This window comes from Lissotriton helveticus, chromosome 6 (genome assembly GCF_964261635.1).
Source record: "Lissotriton helveticus chromosome 6, aLisHel1.1, whole genome shotgun sequence".
Classification (NCBI taxonomy): Eukaryota; Metazoa; Chordata; class Amphibia; order Caudata; family Salamandridae; genus Lissotriton; species Lissotriton helveticus.
In genome coordinates, this window is record NC_136067.1 from 297,383,571 (window position 1) to 297,405,698 (window position 22,128).

General features: G+C 45.3%; 1 protein-coding gene across 1 annotated transcript in view; it reads left to right on the forward strand.

The window, feature by feature from the left end:
- Positions 1-22,128, forward strand: part of WDR35 (WD repeat domain 35) — a 501,592-nt gene that overhangs the window by 47,374 nt on the left and 432,090 nt on the right. The window contains exons 3-5 of the mRNA XM_078647744.1: positions 4,838-4,909; positions 5,496-5,588; positions 7,487-7,615. Of these exons, the coding sequence (XP_078503870.1) occupies positions 4,838-4,909; positions 5,496-5,588; positions 7,487-7,615 (294 nt within the window). The remainder of the gene's footprint in view (positions 1-4,837; positions 4,910-5,495; positions 5,589-7,486; positions 7,616-22,128) is intronic.

Consider the following 22,128-nt stretch of genomic DNA (forward strand, 5'->3'; position numbering starts at 1 on the left):
CACCCTACCTAACCACATGGGAATAAATACAAAGCTGGAGCGCAGCCAAGGGTGCTGCGCTGTGCTGTGCCTCTTACTGCGCATTGACTGTTGGAGAGGAAACGCACTTTGTTGCACAGTAGAAAAAAACAGAATGCCACGTGCAATGTGTGCACTCACCTTAGGTACAAGGTCCGTGGGGTGTGAGCAGCAAGAGAGGAGACAGTGGCAGTGATCCCGAGAGCTCAGAAACAAGCCTTGGCACAGACAAGCGGAGCACTGCACGGTGTGGGATCAGAGGGCGGAAGAAGTTTTTATAAGACCTTCCCTGTGAGTCATTCATGGGTTAATATTTTCTTTGCTACAAAAGAAAACTGGCCCCGCCGAGCTCCCCTGCCTTAGAAACACAAGAAATGCCCTCTCTCCAATGAAAGTTAAAAAAAAAAAGCAGTGGCAAAAATAATAGGCCTGACTATTTTCGACGTGAGAGTGATTCTTATCTGGTAAGTAAGTTTGTGTTGGCGTGAATATAATAGCGAGTTCATGTTTGGAGGAGTGAGTCAGCGCACGGATGGATGGATGAATGAGTGAGTGTGTGGATAACTTAGGGGTGACAACTCCATCCTTGTTGGCCAGCGAGAATTAAAAACATCTAAACGAAGACCACTAAAGTGCAAATGCAGAGTACGCGAACAGTGGCTGCAGAAAGAGGAAAGTGAAAGTAAATAGAGGCGCATATATATATTGTTTACTTAGAATCAAATTCCAGTGGCAGACACATACTATGTGATAACACTCATACCAAACTGCAACCTGACCAAGTAGCTTGTGACGAAGAAGCCTCTAACTGAATAGTAAACGCCTCTTGAATTCTCATGTTATCCATGCAAAGCCATAAGTAACTAGCTTTAAGGGAGCTTGCATTCTGTAAACCAGTGGTGCGCGTGAACCACAGAGGAGCGGGGGGAGGGAGCACGGCAGCGAGGCGAAGGTTAGACAAGGACAGGAATGGGCGTTACAAAGGTGGGACAAGCGCCCGCCTTTGTCCTATTCTGTACCGTTTAAATACATTTAAGAAAACAAGCTAAAGCCAATGGCGGGAGGCGAAAGCCTGCTCACACGCACGAGCCTGTGAGCAGCTTTCAGAACCCCCTAACAAGAGGTCTCGCGCTGTGCACTGCAACGCAGGCACGAGACCTGAAAAAAGATAACATTATTAGGGTTTTTCTGAACATGCATCATATTACTGTGATACAGTCGGCACATTCAGGTGATGACAGCGTCAACAGTGCATTGCACATTTAGACCCTTAGGGCCTGATTTCGATGTCGGGCAGAATTTCTTCCGCCCGACACCGACTCGGTCCTGGGACTGACCGACACCCAGTCATCGGTCCTGACCGCCTCATTAGGATGCGACCAAACACTGTTCTGTCACATTCCTACATTTCACTATGGGAGATGCAGTTCATCCCTACAACCTGTGGCAGGCAGCTCAAGGTGCAGGGATCAACAGGATGGCACCATAGGTGCCCCCTCTGCCTCCGACCGGAGGCCATGCACCAAAGGGGGACCTGCTGTGGGCCCCCAAACACGCTTTCTGACATGGTTTCCATGTCGGACAGGCCAGCATGGAAACCATATCGGAAACCATGCATTGTAATCTCAAGGGCGGAAAGGCCAGCACTTGAGATTACTGGCCGAATTCCGACAGGCAGGTTTACTTTCCGACCTCCTATATCTTGATTAGGCGGTCGGAAAGTAAACGGGGAAGCCCATTATCATGTGGCTCGGAATGCTCCGACCGTCGGTCAGACCCTTCCGTGACGCATCGTAATCTGCCCCTTAGTGTATCAAACATTCCCGTCCCTCCTCCCCTTAACCACCCCCAGTGAGTCCGTACAATATCTCAAAATTGGTAATAAGGGTAATACATCTGTGTACACTGGTGACTAATGTAGATTAATAGGCCTAGTATTCAGTGGCATGCTTGGCAGTGTGCAGAAGCAGCAGGAGGCTCACCAGGCCATCAATGGGGGCCCAGAAAGTCCTGTCTTTTTTCCAGCTGTTACGATCTTGCAGGCGACGCAATGGGGGGGGTTTCGGATTCTGGAGTGACAAAACCGTTCAACAGTGCTTCCCAGGCACTAGCTGTCTTGTGTGCAAATGGGAAACATCCTTAACAACGAAGTTTAAATTACGACTTACATGAACAACGAAGTCGAACAACGAAAAATCTTAACAACGTCTTGCCTAAACCACGACTTTAGTTAACAACGAAGCCTAATAGATGCTTCTGCCTTCTGTAATCAAGATACATTGATAAATACATGTGCAAATGACACATCTAGCCTCTCATTTTTCCATTTCACTCCTCCATGAAGTTATTAGGGGGCCTCTGGTGACTTCCAGCGTCTGGCAATATCACTCTTGACTAGTACGTAGGCTAGATCCGGACATTTTCCAGTAACTTTGGTTTTAGCTGTATGTGGAAAGCACCCCAGCAGGCAATGGCCCGGGGAACAGCGAACCTCCCTCTCAATGACGGGCTCGATCGCGATCTCCTCCCAAAAAGTACGCAGGGAGGGGCACACCCAAAACATGTGCAATATGTGCACTTCTCCGTCCCTGCACTTAGGGCAAGCTACCTCATTCACCTAAAAATACCTCCTGATCCTCTCGGGAGTAAGGCATGATCTGTGCAGGATATAGTAGTTAATTAATTTAAACCGCACTTTACTGGATACTTTTGGTGTTCTTTCCATGATAGTGCCCCAGTCTTTGACAGGTATAAGAACACCCAAGTCTTTCTCCCAATACGTCCTCAAGTGCTCCATTGGGCGATGGAGGTCAATTCGTATTGCTTTACAGACACATGAGACCATCTTAATGATACTCACTGATAAGGCCACATATTGTGCAGCATCTAAGCTCAAGTGGCTCAGATGAACCAGTACCCCAGGGCTTCCTTACCGCTGAAGTGAGGACTCTGTGCAAGAGGGAATGGCACTCTGACACATCAAAGTTTGCTCTAAACTCTTCAAATGGGAGCAGTTTCGAATCCTTGAAGAGATCTCTCACTCTTCTCGCTTCCACAGCAGTCCAGGCATCAAGTCCTCACCAGCAACCACCATGAGGTAACTGTTGGTATATTGCTGCATATGTTTTTGCATACACCAAGTCCAGCATCAAGAAATTACCCAGAACGACCCAGTATCTCCAGTGATAGGCTGCCACACTCTTAGCAACATCTTAGTAAGGTCTAACGTCACTGGCGCAAATGGACTTGCAATCCTGTCCGGATTTTTCCTGGCCGCCAGCGACTGGATCAGCCAGTTTAACTGAGACACTAAAGAGTATACCTCGAAATCATGAATTGACCGTCCCCCAGTCACCCTGGAGCGCTGGACTGTGGCTAACGCCCCGTATAATGGTGGTACCCAGGGAATCCAGGTTTTGAAACATTGCTTGTGGGATCCAGATCTGGAGTGTGCCAAAGAAGTAGAGGAGATGCGACAAGGCCACCAACTTCTGGATAGCAACAAGGCCTGCCACCGAAGGCGGCAGCGTCTTCCGAAAATTTGCAGAAGAGCAGCGGGAACAGATGACTAGACATGCGTTGCCTCCTAAGAGGTCATCGGGGTCATGATAGATCTTCACCCCTAGATAAGCTGGAGAGCAGGGTTCCCACTGGAGGTGTTCCAGATCTTCTGGTTGACCTCTATTTGGTGCCGTAAGGAAAAGCCTGGACTTCTGCCAATTTACCTTCAGGCCAGACAGTATGGCAAAGCTCTCCAGCATGTTCCTGGCTCCTTTTAGATCTTACTCAGTATTGCGGAAGAAAAGCAGGAGGTCACCTGCAGATAACACACTGCGGTGTTGAGAGCCCCGACGATCTAAGCCCTTTTAACCACAACCCGTTCTCGTATAGCTGGCAAAGGCTCCATAAGCAACGCAAACAGCAGTGAGGGGCAAAGGGCACCCCTGCAGCGTTCCGCGCTCCACCACCTGGCTCCCAGAGATGGTTTTCCTGTGTGCACTCTGGCAGTTGGGTTCGTATAGAGGAATCTCGTCCACGCACGTTCGTTTCTGCCCAGCCCCATGTGCATCAGTGCTTCATAGAGGTAATGCCATTCAAGGCTGTTGAATGCTTTCTCTATGTCCACCGCAAACACACATTCGCACTGCTGCATTTGCACAGTCATCAGCATCTAAGACATCCAGCGGTCGTCTGATGTTTATGGCTGTGCTTCGGCCCGGTATGAATGCTGCTTGATCTGAGGGTATCATTATGGGCATGAGGGGCTGTAGCCTGGCCCCCAGTATCTTACTCTATATTTTGTAGTCGATATTTAACATTGATAGCAGCCTATAGGCTGTGCAATCGTGTGCCAGCTTCCTCGGCTTCAGGACAGGTATTATGTAATATTTGCAACCATCATCAAAAACAACACATACTTAATTCTTCACATTTTGTGAAATTCAGTTGCTTTAAAAAAAAAAAGAAAAAAATATTATATATATTTTAGAGAAATCTTATTGTGCCTCATTTGGCAGCAAAAAAGGATAACGCTTTAGTCTACCACTTAATGCACATATGATGCTGGGCTGTAAATGGGTATTCCTAGGGCGATGTTAATCTTGTTATCTGGACCTCACGCTTATTGATGAGAATTGTATATTTTTGTTTCCCATGTTAAATAAGGTGAGGGTGTGAAATCAAGTCCTCCATTTATTGGAAAATTAATGATGTACGTGAACTTTATCCTCCTGTGTGGTCACTGTTTAATATTGAATCGGTGTTGCATTACATCACCTTTTGATAGAATGATACGCTAAAAACAATCTTTCCTTTTCAGATGATTTAAAACTAAAGGGACTCGCGGCACCCAGCAACCTGTCAATGAACCAGACTCTTGAGGGGCATGGAGGTATGTTTCTCGTTCTACTACATTTTGCTAATTTCTGGGGTTGCTAATCATATTTTGGCTAAGCATTATTATGTTGACTCTGACACTTCGTCTATCTACTATCTATCTACCCAGGAACCTTTTATTAACACCACCGCCCTGTTATTTCAGATTTGAGTTGATGAGGTCTTCTGGTATACTTCTCAGAATATTTACTGTCTACAGATGGAGAAGTTACAAACAATTTTCGAATCTTTAAAATTAGTAAATGTAATAACCCACTGTCAAATACTTTATGATGGTCCGCTAGAATGGCACTTGCTCTTTCACACTCTATATCTGTAATAACAATTGACACATGCTGGTTCCCCAGGATTCATCCTAACCCTGCAATATATCCAGTAATGTAATTTGTGGGTCTTTAGTGGTCGAGATGCCAGTTACTACTTTGTAGTAGTACTACTTTGTGAATATTTGACCAATAACCTGAAATTATTGTGCATTCTCATATTGTATGGTAATATGAACTTATGGATATATTGCAGCATTAAAAGTTAGGGCTAAACCTTCTGCCCGCTCTCTATACATGTATGCACTTCTTTTTTAGGTGCTGTTCAGGTGGTGACTTGGAATGAACATTATCAGAAGCTGACCACAAGTGATCAAAATGGGCTTATCATTGTATGGATGTTGTACAAAGGTAAAATTCATATGGATGTGTGGGCTACGTTTTCTTTGTGCCATTCTTCTAAATACATATGTATTTACTCTGTGTTATTGAAAATAAATATAGTGTAATGAATATATTAATAAGCCTACATTTACACACATGTTACTACAGTGAAAGGTTCAAAATCTATGTTATTATTGCCTTCCATATTCTATGTTACAATTGTTTTACTGAGGAAAATCTTGATTTTTGGAATTCAGGATTTTTCAGAAAATTGTGAATTTGAAAAAAATTGGGCCTGTTATACAGTAATACTTGTGTTATCGTGAAGTCATTCAAAATCAGTTTGTCCTTGGCATTATTTTTTCAGATTTTTTAGCCCTTGGCTGTCTCTGAGTGCCCACTGGCACTTTCCTGGTGTTGGGCACCTCTCAGAGGGCATCCCTTTTTCTATGGATTTTTCTTTCAGCTAAATTGCGGTTTTAAAGTTGGGAGAAAAAGATGTATGATGTCCTTCATCAGCTAATCAAGTCTTGAAAAATTTAAATGTGATTGACCGAAATTGTAGGGTGCAAACTTTTCTGACTATGTGTTCACCCTCTATAGAAATCTCTTTGTAACTCAAATATCTAAAAAAAACACTGGATGGATTCACTCCAAACCAATGACTGCATGCTTTCTGAGTCCTACACTGATGCAAAGTTTGGCAGAAATCCATTCAGTTGTTTTTGCTGTAGCTTTGAGTGTTTGAACAAGAATGTCCCCTGCATAGAAGGCAGGTGTGTACCCCTGTTCAGAGTACACGACTCCTAGTGAAACTGACTGATCTTTTGGCTCTGGTATCATGCTAATCTAGCACTTGCACAGAGCCTAGTCCCGCCCTTGAAAATATAAGGTCCTCAGAGGTGCACCTCACCTGTCCTCATATTAGGCAGTGCAATACTATCCATGCCCTGGTGGTGGCAGCGTACCATCTTATAATTCTAAAGTGTTACCAGACCTTTTTCCTATGTCACTTTGAGTGCTGTCTACTGACCCCACTGATGTAAATTTCTGCAGAGATGTAAAACCAAAGCACTAGAAGCAACAGCGGGCCCTCGATGCCGCACCTCGCACCAGTTCCCAAATTTTCCAGTCGCTATGCAATCAACCCCTACGCCAGCTGTTGAATGGCGCAACTGTGCTCCAGATCAAGAAATTATTATACTAAATTGGGGGTGCACAGCTCACAAAGTCCAGGAGGCCAGAGTTATATGAAAAACGTCACTTCTTTATTGGAAAATTATTTCAAATTTACGACCATTTCAATCAAGTTATCAGCCAACGCGTTTCACTCCCACATTGGGAGCTTCCTCAGGGCTGAAACCAAAGATGACATATAGAAATGTATAAATAACAGATACAAACATAACAGAAATAATGCATACAAACAAAAGAATGCAAAAACAACAGTTGATGGACAGAATGCAGAACAATGTCATACATTCACCCAAGTACAGAGATCTGGGCCTAAATCCATCTTATTTTTGCACTCCACACCAAACATGTAATATAAAAAAATATATAAAGGGGCAACATGCTTTCTTGTGGTTCTGATGACATTTACAAACCATTGTGCCTTGTTCTTTGTGCTTTATGATGATGTGAATGGGAACCATGTTTCTCCATAGTGTATGTTAAAGGTGTCTGGCATCCTGCAGACTGGCAGCCTAGTCAAGTATTTATGCCTTCAAAGAAAAGTTGTATGTTTCAGACTAGTATTACATTTAAGCTTTTCTTCTAGCCTAAAACATCTAGAAACTTTAGTTCATTGTATGAAAATTTCTCTTCAGCAGCAATATTCTACCTTTATTTACTGTTATTTATATCTGTTGACAAGTGTTAATAATGATATGAAAATGAAATAACACAAATATAATTCTCTGCAGGCTCTTGGTATGAGGAAATGATCAACAACAGAAACAAATCTGTTGTGCGAAGTATGAGCTGGAATGCTGATGGACAAAAGATCTGTATTGTGTATGAAGATGGTGCAGTGATTGTTGGCTCAGTTGATGGTAATGTACTCAAACCAGTAAAGTCTTTATATAGTATATGTTTAATGCTGGTCATTTGCCGTGGCCCACTATTGTCCTAATCTCATCATACAGCAAGATGTACTCATGTAAATGCACAGGAAATGCATACATTGGAGAGGGTGAAGCTGGAGTATGTTAGAATTTTAAATTTGTCTTCCCAATCTTAACTACCTCGTCAGTAAATTTACAGTAGGGCTTGAATGAAAACATTACCTATTTCCAGTGGAGCCGCTAAAGTAAATAAGATAGGCTGGTGCTGTTTGTTTTAGCTCTAGACTCGAGATTTTGAGTTAGAGCACATTATATGAGTTAAAACACATAATTCTCTAGAAATATGGTATCATATCAAGCAAGAACCAAACACACATTAGAAGTCATTTTTCATTTGTTGTCTTTGACAGTGTGAAGACATTTTAAATGAACTTGTATGTAAAGGTTTACCATCAAAGACACTTAAAGAGTACCCCATCTTCTGGGGATCATTCAGTAAAAAGTGCCCCACCAAGCACTTCCATGAAGGTGTTGCTAAAAATGAAGCATGTGGAGCTTCCTCAGCTGAAATTTGTTCCTAGAGCATCTGCAACCACCATCTCCGAGCATCAGAAGCAGCCCGAAAAAGCATTACAAAAAGGCTAAGGGTGTCCTGTGCAAAGAATTGCATGAAAAATCCAGCTATTTTGATATCCAGTCAGACTTGTCGATCAAGAAGTCAATGGCTGCAGCTCCATCGTCCATAAGAAACGTCCCATAGAAGGGTACCTCACCGTCCCGACAGATAAGAAAATGCCATCAGCCGTCTGCACCGTAGATCACCCAGTGGTTGGCAAAGATGAATTCACCGTCAACTGCAGTGCCCCACTGTCGATAGCAGTAACCACCTAGTTGGGAATTACATTAAAGCCACTTTCCCACAGTCTTCTCTGAAGATTTCTACTCACCCCATGGTGCAGATACTGGATTCAGACCTGGAAGATGTTAACAGTGACCAGGATGAAGTGCCACACAGAGCCCAAAGCCCTGCTGAATTAGATATACACTATGTACCTGATTTTGAAGATGAGATTTATGAGAAGGAATATCAGTGTGAGGACAAATATCGCCATCAAGCTGCTCTAGCACCTATGACCAACCTTATCTATGACATCCCTAAGGTGGTCCACAGATGATGCAGGTGCCGGTGGCAGTCATGAACAGATGCTAGACACATTTCAAAGTTTACTTCCACAGCAGCTTCCTCTGATACTGCGTACTCCTCCTCGGGTGCCAACCCCACAACACCTACCTCTTCCACTAGAGATACCTTGCTTGCCCCCTCCAGCAAGTTGTCTCGCCTGCAACTAGGGACATGGGAAAACATACACTTCTGACTCAGACCAGATCAGCAGAAGGACAGGATGATAATCATGCACATAATGATAAGTTAGATGAATACATTCTCCCTAGAGAATATGATAAAGCACCAGTACAGCTTGATTCACCTTCAGATGACACCCCCCGCGTTCACGGTTTGCTGGAAAGATCACCCAGAAATTTGACCTCACCAGAATTTTAATGTAGGTCAAAGAATGGTTTCACTCTGACATCAGCTTTTCCATGCAGAGATAGCAGACGCATTGACAAGTTGTGGAGCTTGATTGCCTGCAATCTTCATCAAAGCCGCAAATGTCCTAGCCATGCTGGGACGCAACATTTTGCTTCTTGCCCTGCTCATCCCAGGTGACTGAAAAGAAGAAGATAGTTAATTGTATAAGATGGTGCAAAATTAACCTCTACTATTATTGACGCAGCAATGTATATTCCTAGTCCCAGCTTCCATCAGTTTTCAGGAGCAGCAATACTACACAAGGAGGGGTGCATTAGTGAACTTTCTTCTGCCTGGAGGTCCAGGCAAGGATTTGAGGCCTACTTTTTGATAGCCAATCTTTATCTTTATTTGGAAAACATGTGGACAAACGTCCCTGCAAAATATCAAAATGGGCACAGAAAGGACAAATTCCCTAAGATTATTATATTATAACCCTCCCGTTGACTGTTCCTTTCGTGGCTCACTGAAATACCAAGCTTACAGAGGCGTTAACTTTAAAATGGAAGCCAAAGAAGCCCATACTATCCTCCAAGACTTTCTGGGAAAGATCAAGACTAGTCTTCAAACAGAGATCAGCACCCCCATCTATGGCAAAACACCAGAAAAAGGGGTTTATGCCAGCCACACACCCACAATAATCAGAGAGCTTGACTTTCAACACCTGCACTAATTTAAATTGGGGGAAGAATATCTGCTTTTACACCCACTTGGGAAGCAATCACTACAGATCATTGGTTACTTCTGACAGTGCAGTTTGGTCACATTCTGGAGTTTATACAGAAACCACCAATCCACCTGCCAAAATAGAACATCATCTGCATTTAGAGAAACTACAGCAAGAGATTATTCTCGTTCTCCATGGAGAAGATCCAAAGAAATCACAGAGAACAAGGATTTTACTCAACATTCTTTCTGGTCAAGAAGGAATCAGGCCAGTGGAGACCAATATGTCCCTTCGGAAGTTGAACAAATTCCTGAAGAAACAATCCTTCCATTTGGTAACCTGCAAGATGTTCTTCTGATGCTTCAGGAAGGGAAGTACCTCACCTCCTTCGGTCTTCAAAATGCATATTTTCATGTCCCAAGACATTTAAAACACTGACATGCCTGCAAAACTGTGTTGTGGGCGGGGGGGGGGTGGTGGGTGGTATTTCAGGAACTAGGACTGTCCCTGAATACCAAAAATGTTACATCCATCCTACATCAAGATTGCAGTTCTCAGGAGCAATCCTGGACACTAGATGGGAAAAAGCTTACCCCACTGAGGAAACACACAAACCTACAGGCTATGGCATTGGCATTGGCATTTTGCTCCCAGCACGCATCGCCTGCCAGGACATAGAAATCCCGATTAGGTTTTATGTTGTCTTGAATTGGCCTGGTTCCCTTTTGCAGGCTCCAGATAAGGCCCGTTCAGCAGGAGCTACACCACCAGTGGAAGCAAGTTACTGGTTCATGGAACAACACTGTGTAAGTCACCAGAAGGCTCAAACAGGCCCTGCTGTTTTGGAGGTTCCCTTCAAACCTCAGAGCTGATGTTTTGTTCCACCCTTTCACAAAATTAATAATTATGACAACTGATCTGTCAGTGGATGTTTGGGGGCCCCATATACATGACCTGGACACACGGCTTGTTGACCATGGCAGAGAACCAACTCCACATAACATTCCTGGAGCTTTTTGGCCCTAGGTTGGGCCTTCATTCATTCCTTCCAGGGTTACCAAAATGAACTGTGTTTCAGGACTGACAACAAAACCTCAGTGTATTACCTCTCAAAGAGGTGTGAAAAATAAAACACAACAGATGGGGAAGCACTCTAATCTAACATGCGTTTAATGCAAAAATAGCAAACAGCTCAGCAAATAACTAAACATAATTGACATTTTAACTGGTCAGAGGTTATGATTTGCAGAAATTTGCAAATGGATTACTTTGAATAAAATGGCCTCTAGCCTACTAGAGTCATGAAGCTTTGCACACAGAATTGAGGCTAAATTCAGATCAAGAAACAACATCCATATTTGAATATAAAATATATTGATACACACATTGTTTTGGAGACCTATAAAAACAAAAGCATTGACGTTGCCGAAGGAAACCTTTTTTTATAACAACTCTATAAAAAAAAGTCTCATGTCTTCCTTTATTATCTTTTCATTGTCCTTTTTCTCGTCATCCTCGGAAACTTCACACGTAAAAGTATGGGTGGTTCCCTTATTTTTGCCAAATCAGAGGATGATGCATTATTACTAGCTCCTCATGTCTGGTTAAGGAAGTGTTGGGGAGATGGGTGCAACATTCAGTACCTTATAATAGCGTCAATGCAACCTTTAGCCACTAAGAGATAATCTAATGCCATTCTACTTCGAATTAGTATTTTGGCATGGGCGTCTAGTTTCTCTGTCACTAATTCTAAAGCCGTAGCTGTCATGCACTCACTTGGTCCCACACGCGGATGTGACACTGGAGCCGATGCTGACCCTCCTATCCCTCTCAGAGCCACACAAGATCAAGGGACCAAACTCCTTAGATACACACGGCCCCTGGGTGGAAGGGGTGGGGGGGATAAAATGAGAAAAGAGACTTGCGGTATTGGATCTGTTCAGCAGATGTGAGACACTGCGTAACAGGAAAACAATATGCAAAAGGAAGTGCATAGGAAGACCAATATTTTTACTGAAAGTTTACTTAATCACATATTCATTCAGATTATTTAAACATATGAATTCTTCTTTTAGATCCAATATAACGCAGTAGCCAAGATATGATATTCCCAAAAAGATTTTCTTATTCTTCATAACATAAAACTGCAGCCCAGCCAAGGTGTTTTGTTCCGACAAGGGTCTTCGTCTGGGCTGTAAAGGAACAATACATACATTTATATAAATATATAAAATACGTATTCATAAACCAAACCAGCATGTGCATATTCAAGTTACATTCTAAAATATACTATGACTCCCTACACCCACACTTAATACAACAAGAATTCCATAAAAACATGAAGTTGGAGCCAATACTGCTCTTTTTTGGAATTACTGCGTAACAGGATTTGTCACTTCTGAGACCTTCTGCGGTTGCGAGGTAGCTGTGCACTGGACCAGAAACTCTGATTTTGCAATGATGCAATGCACTGTAAATAACAAGAGGAGGCAGTTACAATCCGTACACTAACAGATCTCTACATAGAATGATCATGAATTACCTTCAGTGGCATACACTTGCAGGTTTCATCAGCAGCACGGCATGAGAGCAGAATAACCAAAATCACAGATTAGAGTGCGTCACTCCTAGGGATAAAGTCGGAACACAGATTTGAGTTACTTGCACCCCCAAGGATAAACTCTGGAACACAGGTTGGAGTTACTTGAACTCCCAAGGATAAACACAGGTTGGGGTACAAGGCTCATGCATATACCGACCACTCTGAAATACTTTCTCTTGGCACTACAGAGAAACATAGATTCTTTAATCCTTGCACAATCAAGGTTCTAGCCCCAAAGGGTCCACAGAATAAACACACAAGAAGCACTGGAGTAAATCACAACAAGAGGGCATGTAGGAAAAGTTTATAGTGTTTGAAGAAGCTGATGCTTGAACCTGCTTACTACTATAGGAGGATTAGTGTGAACTAACCTGACATCAAGTACGTAGCCGAGTTCTCCAGTATTGGGGTATCTTTCATAGATTCACATGCCTGAATCATTCCTTGTAGTCGGACTATAACATAGGTAACATAGAACCAGGAAGTAAACTAGCCAGAAACTACAAGGAAAAAAACTTATTTATGACTTGTCCAAGTCATTATATACAGTCCAAACTGCAGCCAATCAGGCAACCGCACCCTCCAGAATGTTCTCCTCAGAGGCTCAGGCGCTCAGATTTTCTACTGCACGTCGTGTGAAGGGAGGATCCCTGAGCTCTGCTCAGTACTCTTCTATTCCTTCAGGGATTTTCTTCATTTCAGGATGTCTTCATCTGATATCTCTCTTCGACCTTGTGAGTCTTGTGGGAAGCTCTGGCTGTTTTCTGAGGACCCCCACAAGAAGTGCATTTATTGCCTGTATCCTGATCTCCAGGTGGGAGACTGCAAGATCTGTAGGACCTTCCCTAAAAAAACTCTCAGAGACAGAGAAGGACTTCTACTTCTGTAGCTAGAGAAGATTAAGGATCAAGACAACCCCTTATCTGATGTGGGGAGTGTTGCCTCGGGCTCAACTATGTCCTCTAGGAAGAGGTTTGCTGAGAAGGATTTGTCTTCTCCTGGGGCTAAGGTGTTGAGAAAACAGCAAACCTCTAAAGGTGCTGAATTGCCTTCCACCTCAAAAAAGGCTCCTCCACCTTCTAAAAGTAAGCCTCTGACTACTACGCCCGAGAAAAACTACGAAGTCTCTGGCTACAAAACGACTTTCTGAGAAGGATTTACCTCAGAAAAAGGTCCCGTCGTCAACGACGACTTCTTCGTCGGCGAAACTCACCGTCGACGCTACAACAACGTCGACTGCAACCTTCTCGCTGCCGAGACCCCAGATGATCATGTCGTCGGCATCATCGCCGTCGACACTGGTTTCCGTCTCCGTGAGGCCAATCTCGTCGACGAAGGAAATTAGATCTACCGTCGACGTCTCTTCTACGACGAAGATTAGGAAGATCTCGTCGAAGGCCGCCTCGTCGTCGAAGACTGCCTCGTCGTCGAAGACTGCCTCGTCGACGGTTACCTCATTAATGCCTGCTCCATCGACGACGACTCCGTCGACGGCTCACTCGTCGACGCTACAGTTATCTGCTTGCACAGAATTGCAGGTTTGGTCAACGCCTACGGCCGCAGCACTCTCGAGCTAGAAACCCCTCCTCTCCGGTCACAGCTTCTCCGGATCCGGATGGCAGACGATTGGATGCTATTGGAAGAAAGGTTTCCACCATGGCAGCTACAACCGTCCGTGCTGCTAATTCACTGGCCATTTTAGCCCGGTACGATAGACAGATGTGGTCGGACATCTCTCCCTACATCAACATGTTGCCGGAACCATCTAAATCAGAAGCCTTAAAATTCCTGCAAGACGGAGAGCGTATCTCTGCGGAAATCACAGATTTGGCCGTTGATGTTGCATCTACAGGATTTAGACAACTGGCAGGTGCCGCAGTACTATGGCGGCAAGGCTGACTAAAATTGACATATTTTCGCCAGGAGGCTCAGTCAAAGATAATTGATATGCCGTTTGATGGTGAATCCCTGTTTGGCCAACATGTGGATGAGGCCCTCAGGCCATTAAGAAAGAATCCGAGACAGGAAGATCTCTCGGTAATCTCCAGTTTCGGAAGCAGCCCTATCGTGGCGCTAAAGGCCGTGGATCTTTTTCGAGTCGAGGAGGATACAACCAACAAAGGTCATATCAAAGTAATCAACGGTACCAGTCCCAACGCCAACATTCTTACGGACAACAAAATACCTCCTATTCACAGAATAAGAGAAAGCCCTCCTATCGTGGACGAGACACATCTAAAAAACAGTGACAACCCCCACCTGTTCTACCCCCTACCCCTTTAAAAGTTGGAGGGAGAATCTCCCAATTTTACTCAAACTGGTCCACTATAACATCAGACAAGTGGGTCCTGGACATTGTGGCCAGAGGCCATGTTCTACAGTTCATAAAGATTCCTCCAAACTCTTCTCCCAAAAGCCCACCTCCAGCTCATCTCAAGGAGCTTTTTTCCCAAATAAATTTGATGCTACGAAAGGGAGCGATCGAAATAGTCCTGCAATCGCAAAGAGGAACAGGGTTTTATTCAAGATTTTTCCTGATAAAGAAAAAATCAGAAGAATGGCGCCCCATTCTGGATCTTCGATCCCTCAACAAATATTTTAAAAAGTTATCCTTCCGAATGTTAACGCTTCAAGAAATCCTTCAACTCCTTTCCGCGGGGGATCACATGGCCACCCTCGACCTCCAGGACGCGTATTTCCATGTACCGATTCTACCCAGACACAGAAAATTCTTGCGGTTCAAAGTGGCTGGCAGGGACCTCCAGTTCAAAGTCCTTCCTTTCGGACTACGTTCTGCATCCCGTGTGTTTACCAAGGTTCTAGCACCTGTGGCCGCACACCTTTGTCTGGAGGGGATCCAAACCTTTCTGTATCTAGACGGCTTCCTTATCAAGGCGAATTCTTTCACAGTCGCAAGCGCCCACATTCAGAGATGTTTGTCCCTCTTCCAATGTCTGGGCCTCTCCATCAATCTCGACAAGTCTCATCTCGTCCCATGGCAAAGAAAGACGTTTTTGGGAGCCTTGTTAGACACTCAACTGACACACGCATTTGTCTCAAACGAAAGTCAACAAAACGTTTTCAGACTTGCCCACCTGTTGCAATGAAAAAGATGCGTTTCAGTCTGGCAGTTAGTCATTGTGAGAAGTTGGCCTGATATATAATGTTCACTATTCTAGTGAGCACTCTGTATCAGTCCAAACAACCCTTATTGATGATTGGTTGTAAGTCAACCTTATAGACCAGCTATCCTAGTAGCATGGATACGAGCAGTCTAAGGCTAAGACTCTAGAGGGCGTGTTAAGCCAGCTGTTTTACCATCACATTACCCCTTGAACACCAAGTGAAAGGACACCACACAAGTTGTTATAAAAAATAAAGTGTATTTATTTATAACAGGACTACCCTGGCTCTTTATGAGACAGGGAGCTAAGCACACAACAAAACTCTTAAAGAATTACTGAAAGTCGCACAATTTACACAAATGCCCGAGGGGCACGAAAAACCATATACACAAGAAGTGGAATGCGAAGTTACTAGCAGGTAAGTAATACTTTTCTAGACTGTAGAAACGCTAGGCCTACAATGCTGAACCCTTAGATTAGAAGCAGGAGGCCTAGGGACGCCGTGTGCAGAGTGGGAACTCTCACGCGTAATGCGGGAACAAGTCTATGGATACTAGCACTTTGCAAAGTTACTGTTCTCGGGCGAACCCGACTAGGTGGGTCGAAAACAAGGGTGGATCCGAACACTTAGGGTGTTGGACTATGCTGGAGCACCGGAGTACTCAGTTTACCTAGCCCAGGGGCTGCGGCTGCATAGGGTTCAAGTTGCGTCGGAAACCCTCGTTGAAGATCCAGGAGCCTGAAGAAAGAAGTTGCTGGCAGGCGGCCAGTGAAGGAGTTCGTGGTGATCCAAGCCTGGATCAGGGAAGAAGAAACCTGTAAGCAGAGGGGACCAAGTTCTGAATCACTAGCCAGTGATTTAGGTGGGCACCAGGATGGCACCGGACGAAGTCACCTCAGCCAGGTGAGTGGGCGCTGCTGGGCTCTGCAGTCTCTTGGACCAGGAGGCGTTGTCGGCGACCAGGATGGAGGTGCGAGCTGTCCCACGAAGGTACTTGCTGTTGACGTCGCTGGACCCAGGATTGGGCAACAAGTCTTGGCAAAGGCAAGGCCCACGCGGTGGACCTAAAATGGCGTCTTGAGTGGACCAGGAGGGTCCAGGGTACTTCTCCGAAGGAGGGAAGCAAGGGCCAGTCTGGAGCAACCAGACCAGCGGTGTTTGTCGTTAGAGTTCGTCGTCAGAGGGTCACTAGCCAACGGGCAAGTGACCTGGACAACGCGGTGAGCAGCAAAAAGCAGAAGGGCCCCACGCAGATCTCGTGGATGCAGGGGAGCTGAACTTCGGTGCTGGAGGTGCTCAGGGTCGGGGCTTCTCTTACCCCAAAGCACTCAGTCGAGGGTCACTCGGTGGTCGTGCTGGACAAGCGTCGTGCAGTTCTGAAGATGGCCGGTCCCTCGAGGTCTCGTCGCACCCACGGATCACAGCTGGGCTGATGATGTAGGTTGAGGTCTGAGGTGCCAGGGAAGCCGGTTCTCGTCGTGCTGGAGCAGTCTTGATCCGGAGGAGAGACTGGCAACAAACCGCGATACTTGGTTGGTGCCTGCTGCTGCAGGGTGACTACTCCTTAGTCACAAGGGAGAAATCTTGGGAAGAGTCTTGGGTTCTTCGTGTAGAAGGTCGGTTCAGGATTCAAAGATTGATCTAATTTGGAAGGGGGCCAGTTCCTACCTTTATCCTGCAAAAAGGGGCTGGCACGCGACTAAGTCCTGCCCTATGGGTGGGACTAGGAGGGGGTGGTTACACCCCTCTCCTTTGGCGGGCTTTCCCCAGATCAGGGGCTGGAGTGCCCCTGGAACTGGTTCAAGCCGGCCTATGCACAGTGAGCACCGGGGTGCCACTTGCAGTCACCTTCCTCTAAAGCCCTGCCTACCTAGGATACACAAAATCCTGTCTGGGACGGTGCTGGCACCGCCCCTGGCAGGAAAACCCTTTGTCCTTGCCTCCTGGGCTGGGAGGACTCCCAGCAGCAGGAGGGCAGACTTGTGTCTCGGTGGCAGCATCCATTTTGTGGAGCTAAGGCTCTGTCTGACTTTAACCGGGGTTACAGGTTACATACATGTCGTGTCCCTCTAGAAGGGTGGAATGCTAACCCCGTCGCCAGAATTGGCGAGGGGTTAGTATTCCAATTCGTATGACACCTTACTCGACATGTTTTGATAAAGCGATACCAGAGTTGGCACATAACCGCGAGGATTATAATGCACTTAAGAGTATATGGTATGCGATATCATGGAAACGGCTACACACGATTCCAAGCACTCTGCCTTCAGGATTGTTAAGGCCTGCCATAGGAGTGACTGATAGGAGATCTGTGTGCCCATTTAGGTTTAGATATAGGAATACTATATCTAAAGCAAAGGGTGATTACACCACTTTGCCCCAGCTGTCAAGCAGCCAGTTGTGTCTGATTTAGTTAGTCAGCCCAGGGGTGGCATAATACATGCTGCAGCCCCTGGGAGACTTCTGGGTGCACCTCAGCCCTGGGTACAGGGACTTGGAGAGGGCCCAGTGCCAATTCAGTACCTGGGTACAATTTGGAGTAGAGATAACAGCTAGGCTGTGGGTCTGATTAGCAGGCCCACAGCCAGGAAAAGTCGTAAACCAGTGAAGCAAAAAGCAAAAATCTGGGTGATCATAGGATTGCAGACCCTACTCTCCTACAGTCATTTCTGGGGATGATTTCTTCATGCATTCCTTTAGTCCCCAACTGCTGTCTCAGAATGAGACCCTTACAAGAAGAGCTCCACTACCAATGGTTGCAGGTTTCAGGTTCCTACGACGATCTCATTCGCATCATTCCCCGGATGCGAGAAGCCTTACACTGGTGGACTCGCAAAAGGAACGTGGGAAAAGGGTGCGCTTTCCTAGTGGAAGCTCCAAGTTTCACCATCACCACAAATGCATCCCTCCAGGGGTGGGGAGCACATTTACAAGGGCTGACGGTCAGCGGCAAGTGGAACGTCCAGCAACGGATGTGGCATATCAACCTTCTAGAATTGCTGCCCATCTTCCTGGCCCTAAAAAAATTTCGCACCATCATCCGGGGTGCATCAGTATTAATCCGGACGGACAACACAACAAGTATGCATTACTTGAACGAACAGGGTCTGTCCTGCTCTCTCAACAAGCCCAACAAATGTGGGACTGGGCGATACGACACAGGATCAGCTTGTCAGCGATACATGTTCCAGGAGTTGCCAATGTCCTGGCGGATTCCCTCAGCAGATCAACAGTATCCAATCAGGAGTAGGAGCTACATCAACCAACGTTGGAACAAATTTTTCTGGAGTGGGGTCGTCCCGATCTAGACCTGTTTGCCGCCAGTCAGAACCGCAAATGCCCATTCTTTGCAAGTTCGCTTCCCCACAAAGGGTCACACGGCTATGCGTTTTCGATGAATTGGTATCAGATCTATGCTTACGCCTTTCCTCCGATACTGTTGGTTCCCAGGGTTCTCCGGAAAATGAAGAGAGAACCTTGTCGCCTAATTCTCATTGCTCCCAGGTGGCCTCGCTAGTTCTGGTTCACCGAACTCCTTCTCTCAGAATGCGATCCCATTCCGTTTCAACCAATACCGAACCTTCTGTCCATCCAGAACGGACAGATCTGCCATCCAGACCCTGCATCTCTGAGATTAGCGGCCTGGCACCGGAGCACCTTGAATTCGCTCATTTGAACATTCCTGCAGACTGTAAGGAAGTCTTCGCCAATGCTCGAGCACCTTCTACTATTAAGACGTACAGTCTTAAATGGAAAAGATTTTGCATGAGGTGTCAGACTGCCAATATTCATCCAATCCATGCAAAACCGGAGCAGATTCTTCCATTCTTTTTGCAATTGGCAAGACCAGGTCTTTCCCATTCTACGCTGAAGGTATTTTTAGCGGCTATTTCAAGATATCGACAAGATGGTTCCAACTCTCTTTTCTCTGCTAGGATCATTCAACAGTTCTTCAAAGGATTGTTTCGGATGTTTCCTCCTATTTGCCGTCCACCTCCATCCTGGCATCTTAATGTGGTGCTTGCACAACTTATGCGACACCCTTTTGAACCGATTCATAGAGCGGATTTGAAGTTTATGTCGTGGAAAATGTCTCTGCTGTTAGCTTTAACATCAACGAGGAAGGTCTGCGACATTCAAGCCTTCACTATTAAACCGCCTTTCCTTCAATTCACTTCAAACTCGGTAGTGCTATGCACTAACCCACGTTTTATGCCTAAAGTACCTTCGGACTTCCATCTAAACGAACCAATAATTTTAAAGACTTTCTTTCCTAATCCTCGATCACCTGCGGAAAGGAATTTGCGTACCATTGACATCAAGAGATGTCTCAAATTCTAGTTACAACGTATTTCTTCAATCCGTAAATCTGACCATCTATTTGTGGCCTATGGAAGGATACGCCAGGGACACCCAATATCCAAACAAACAATAGCTCGTTGGATTTCTGCTGCAATTTGTTTCTGTCATCTGCAAGCAGGAAGACCATTACAAACAACTCCAAGAGCACATTCTACGAGAGCAATCTCCTCCTCTACTGCTCTTTTTGCTGGTGTTCCTCGTCATCAAATCTGCAGAGCTGCAACATGGCCCAGCAGGCACACCTTTACCAAGCACTACTGTTTGGAAGCTGCCAGTAAAGCAGATTTGTCTGTGGGTCAAGCGGTTCTCCGTAATCTTTTTAAATAAGGTGAGCCTCTGTTCTTCCCTCCTCCTCTTTACTATTTCTCAGATACATATCAGTTATATATATATAATCATGGAACTTCTATGTGTGTTACTGCATAATGTCTCTTGTACATATGGTTATGTTACAAGTAGAATTTTACGAGCATTATCTGGATGTACTGCTTTCTACTTTTATTCAGACATATGAATCTATGAAAGATACCCCAATACTGGAGAAGAACAATAGTTACTTACCTGTAATCCTTTGTACTCCAGTATCGGTATCTTTCATAGATTCACATGCAACCCACCCACCTCCCTTCAGAGGCTCGCTTATGCTCTTTTCACTTTGGTTCACTCTTGTGCGAGAAAATCTGAGAGCCTGAGCCTCTGAGGAGAACATTCTGGAGGGTGCTGTCGCCTGATTGGCTGCAGTTTGGACTGTATATAATGACTTGGACAAGTCATAAATGTGGAAGTATTTTTCCTTGTAGTTTCTGGCTAGTTTACTTCCTGGTTCTGTGTTACCTATGTTATGGCTATTATGTGCATAATTATTGCTTTTTTATGAACTGTGGGACTCCCACTCCGACGATGGGGAATGATTCAGGCATGTGAATCTATGAAAGATACCAATACTGGAGAACCACAGATTACAGGTAACTAACTATTGTTCTCCAGTATTGGGGTATCTTTCATAGATTCACATGCCTGAATCATTCCCCCCGCCTCTGCGATGGGGAATGATTCAGGCATGTGAATCTATGAAAGATACCAATACTTGATAACTGTAGTTACTGGTAAGTAACTTGTTTTCTTATCCATTATTGGGGTATCTTTCATAGATTCACATGCCTGAATCATTCCCCGTCGCCAAGGCGTTCAGGCATGTGGATCTATGAAAGAAACCAACTGGATAACTGTAGTTACAGGTAAGGGTAAGGGTCGTGGACCAGGGTTAGCGAAAATTCTCGCCTCGGTGCCTACTCTAACCAGGGATCACACTCGGCAACTCTGGGCATTAAGCTTGCCTCATCTCTACAACGGCCCCCCACAGATGCCGGTATGCCTGGTTTCACCTTGGAGGTACCCAGAAGGGACCATCTCACAGGGAAAGCCAGGACGGGTTCCCCAGCGGTCTCCAGCGCCGGGACGCTTACGGGCAGCTGTGCGCTTTACAAGTCCAACACATTTACATTACATTTACATTAAGTAACTTGTTTTCTTCTTCTTCCACTTGACTGAAGTTCGTAGAAGATCTTGAGGATTTGACTCGGGGAGTCACGTGGGTCCGGGGGGATAGAGGAGGAAGACATCAAGGGAGCTGGAACCACGGTTCACATGGACTTGAAGGAGACTGGAGCGCTTTTCGGTTCCTGGCCGGATTCTTCAGGTGAGTGGGAAGGGTGAAGCTTGTTCCATAGGGTGCAAGGCCAAGCAAAGACTCAGGGTTGTGTGTGGTTCATATACCCTCTCGAAGGTCCAATGAGTGTAGCTAGATCACGTGTGGCATGTGAGACACATGGTCACCTGGAAGAATCACAAACCCTTGAAGAAAACACGTGTTGTTAGTACACTCGCTTTGATCTTGCAGAATGGGCAGGTGCCACTTGATGACCGTAACCTAATAATTGGAAACAAATGTATTATTTTTGCTCTAACGTGCATAATGGAAAACAACACCAAGGCCCCAGTAACAGTGGGAGAAGGCTTTCCATTGGCTCATGGGATTATGAGGGTAGCATGCAGGGATTCAATGGAAAACCACACCAAGGCCCTAGTAACAGCAGGTGCAAGATAATCTATTGGTTCACAAGTTCTGGGGGATGCTTGCAGGGATTCAAGCG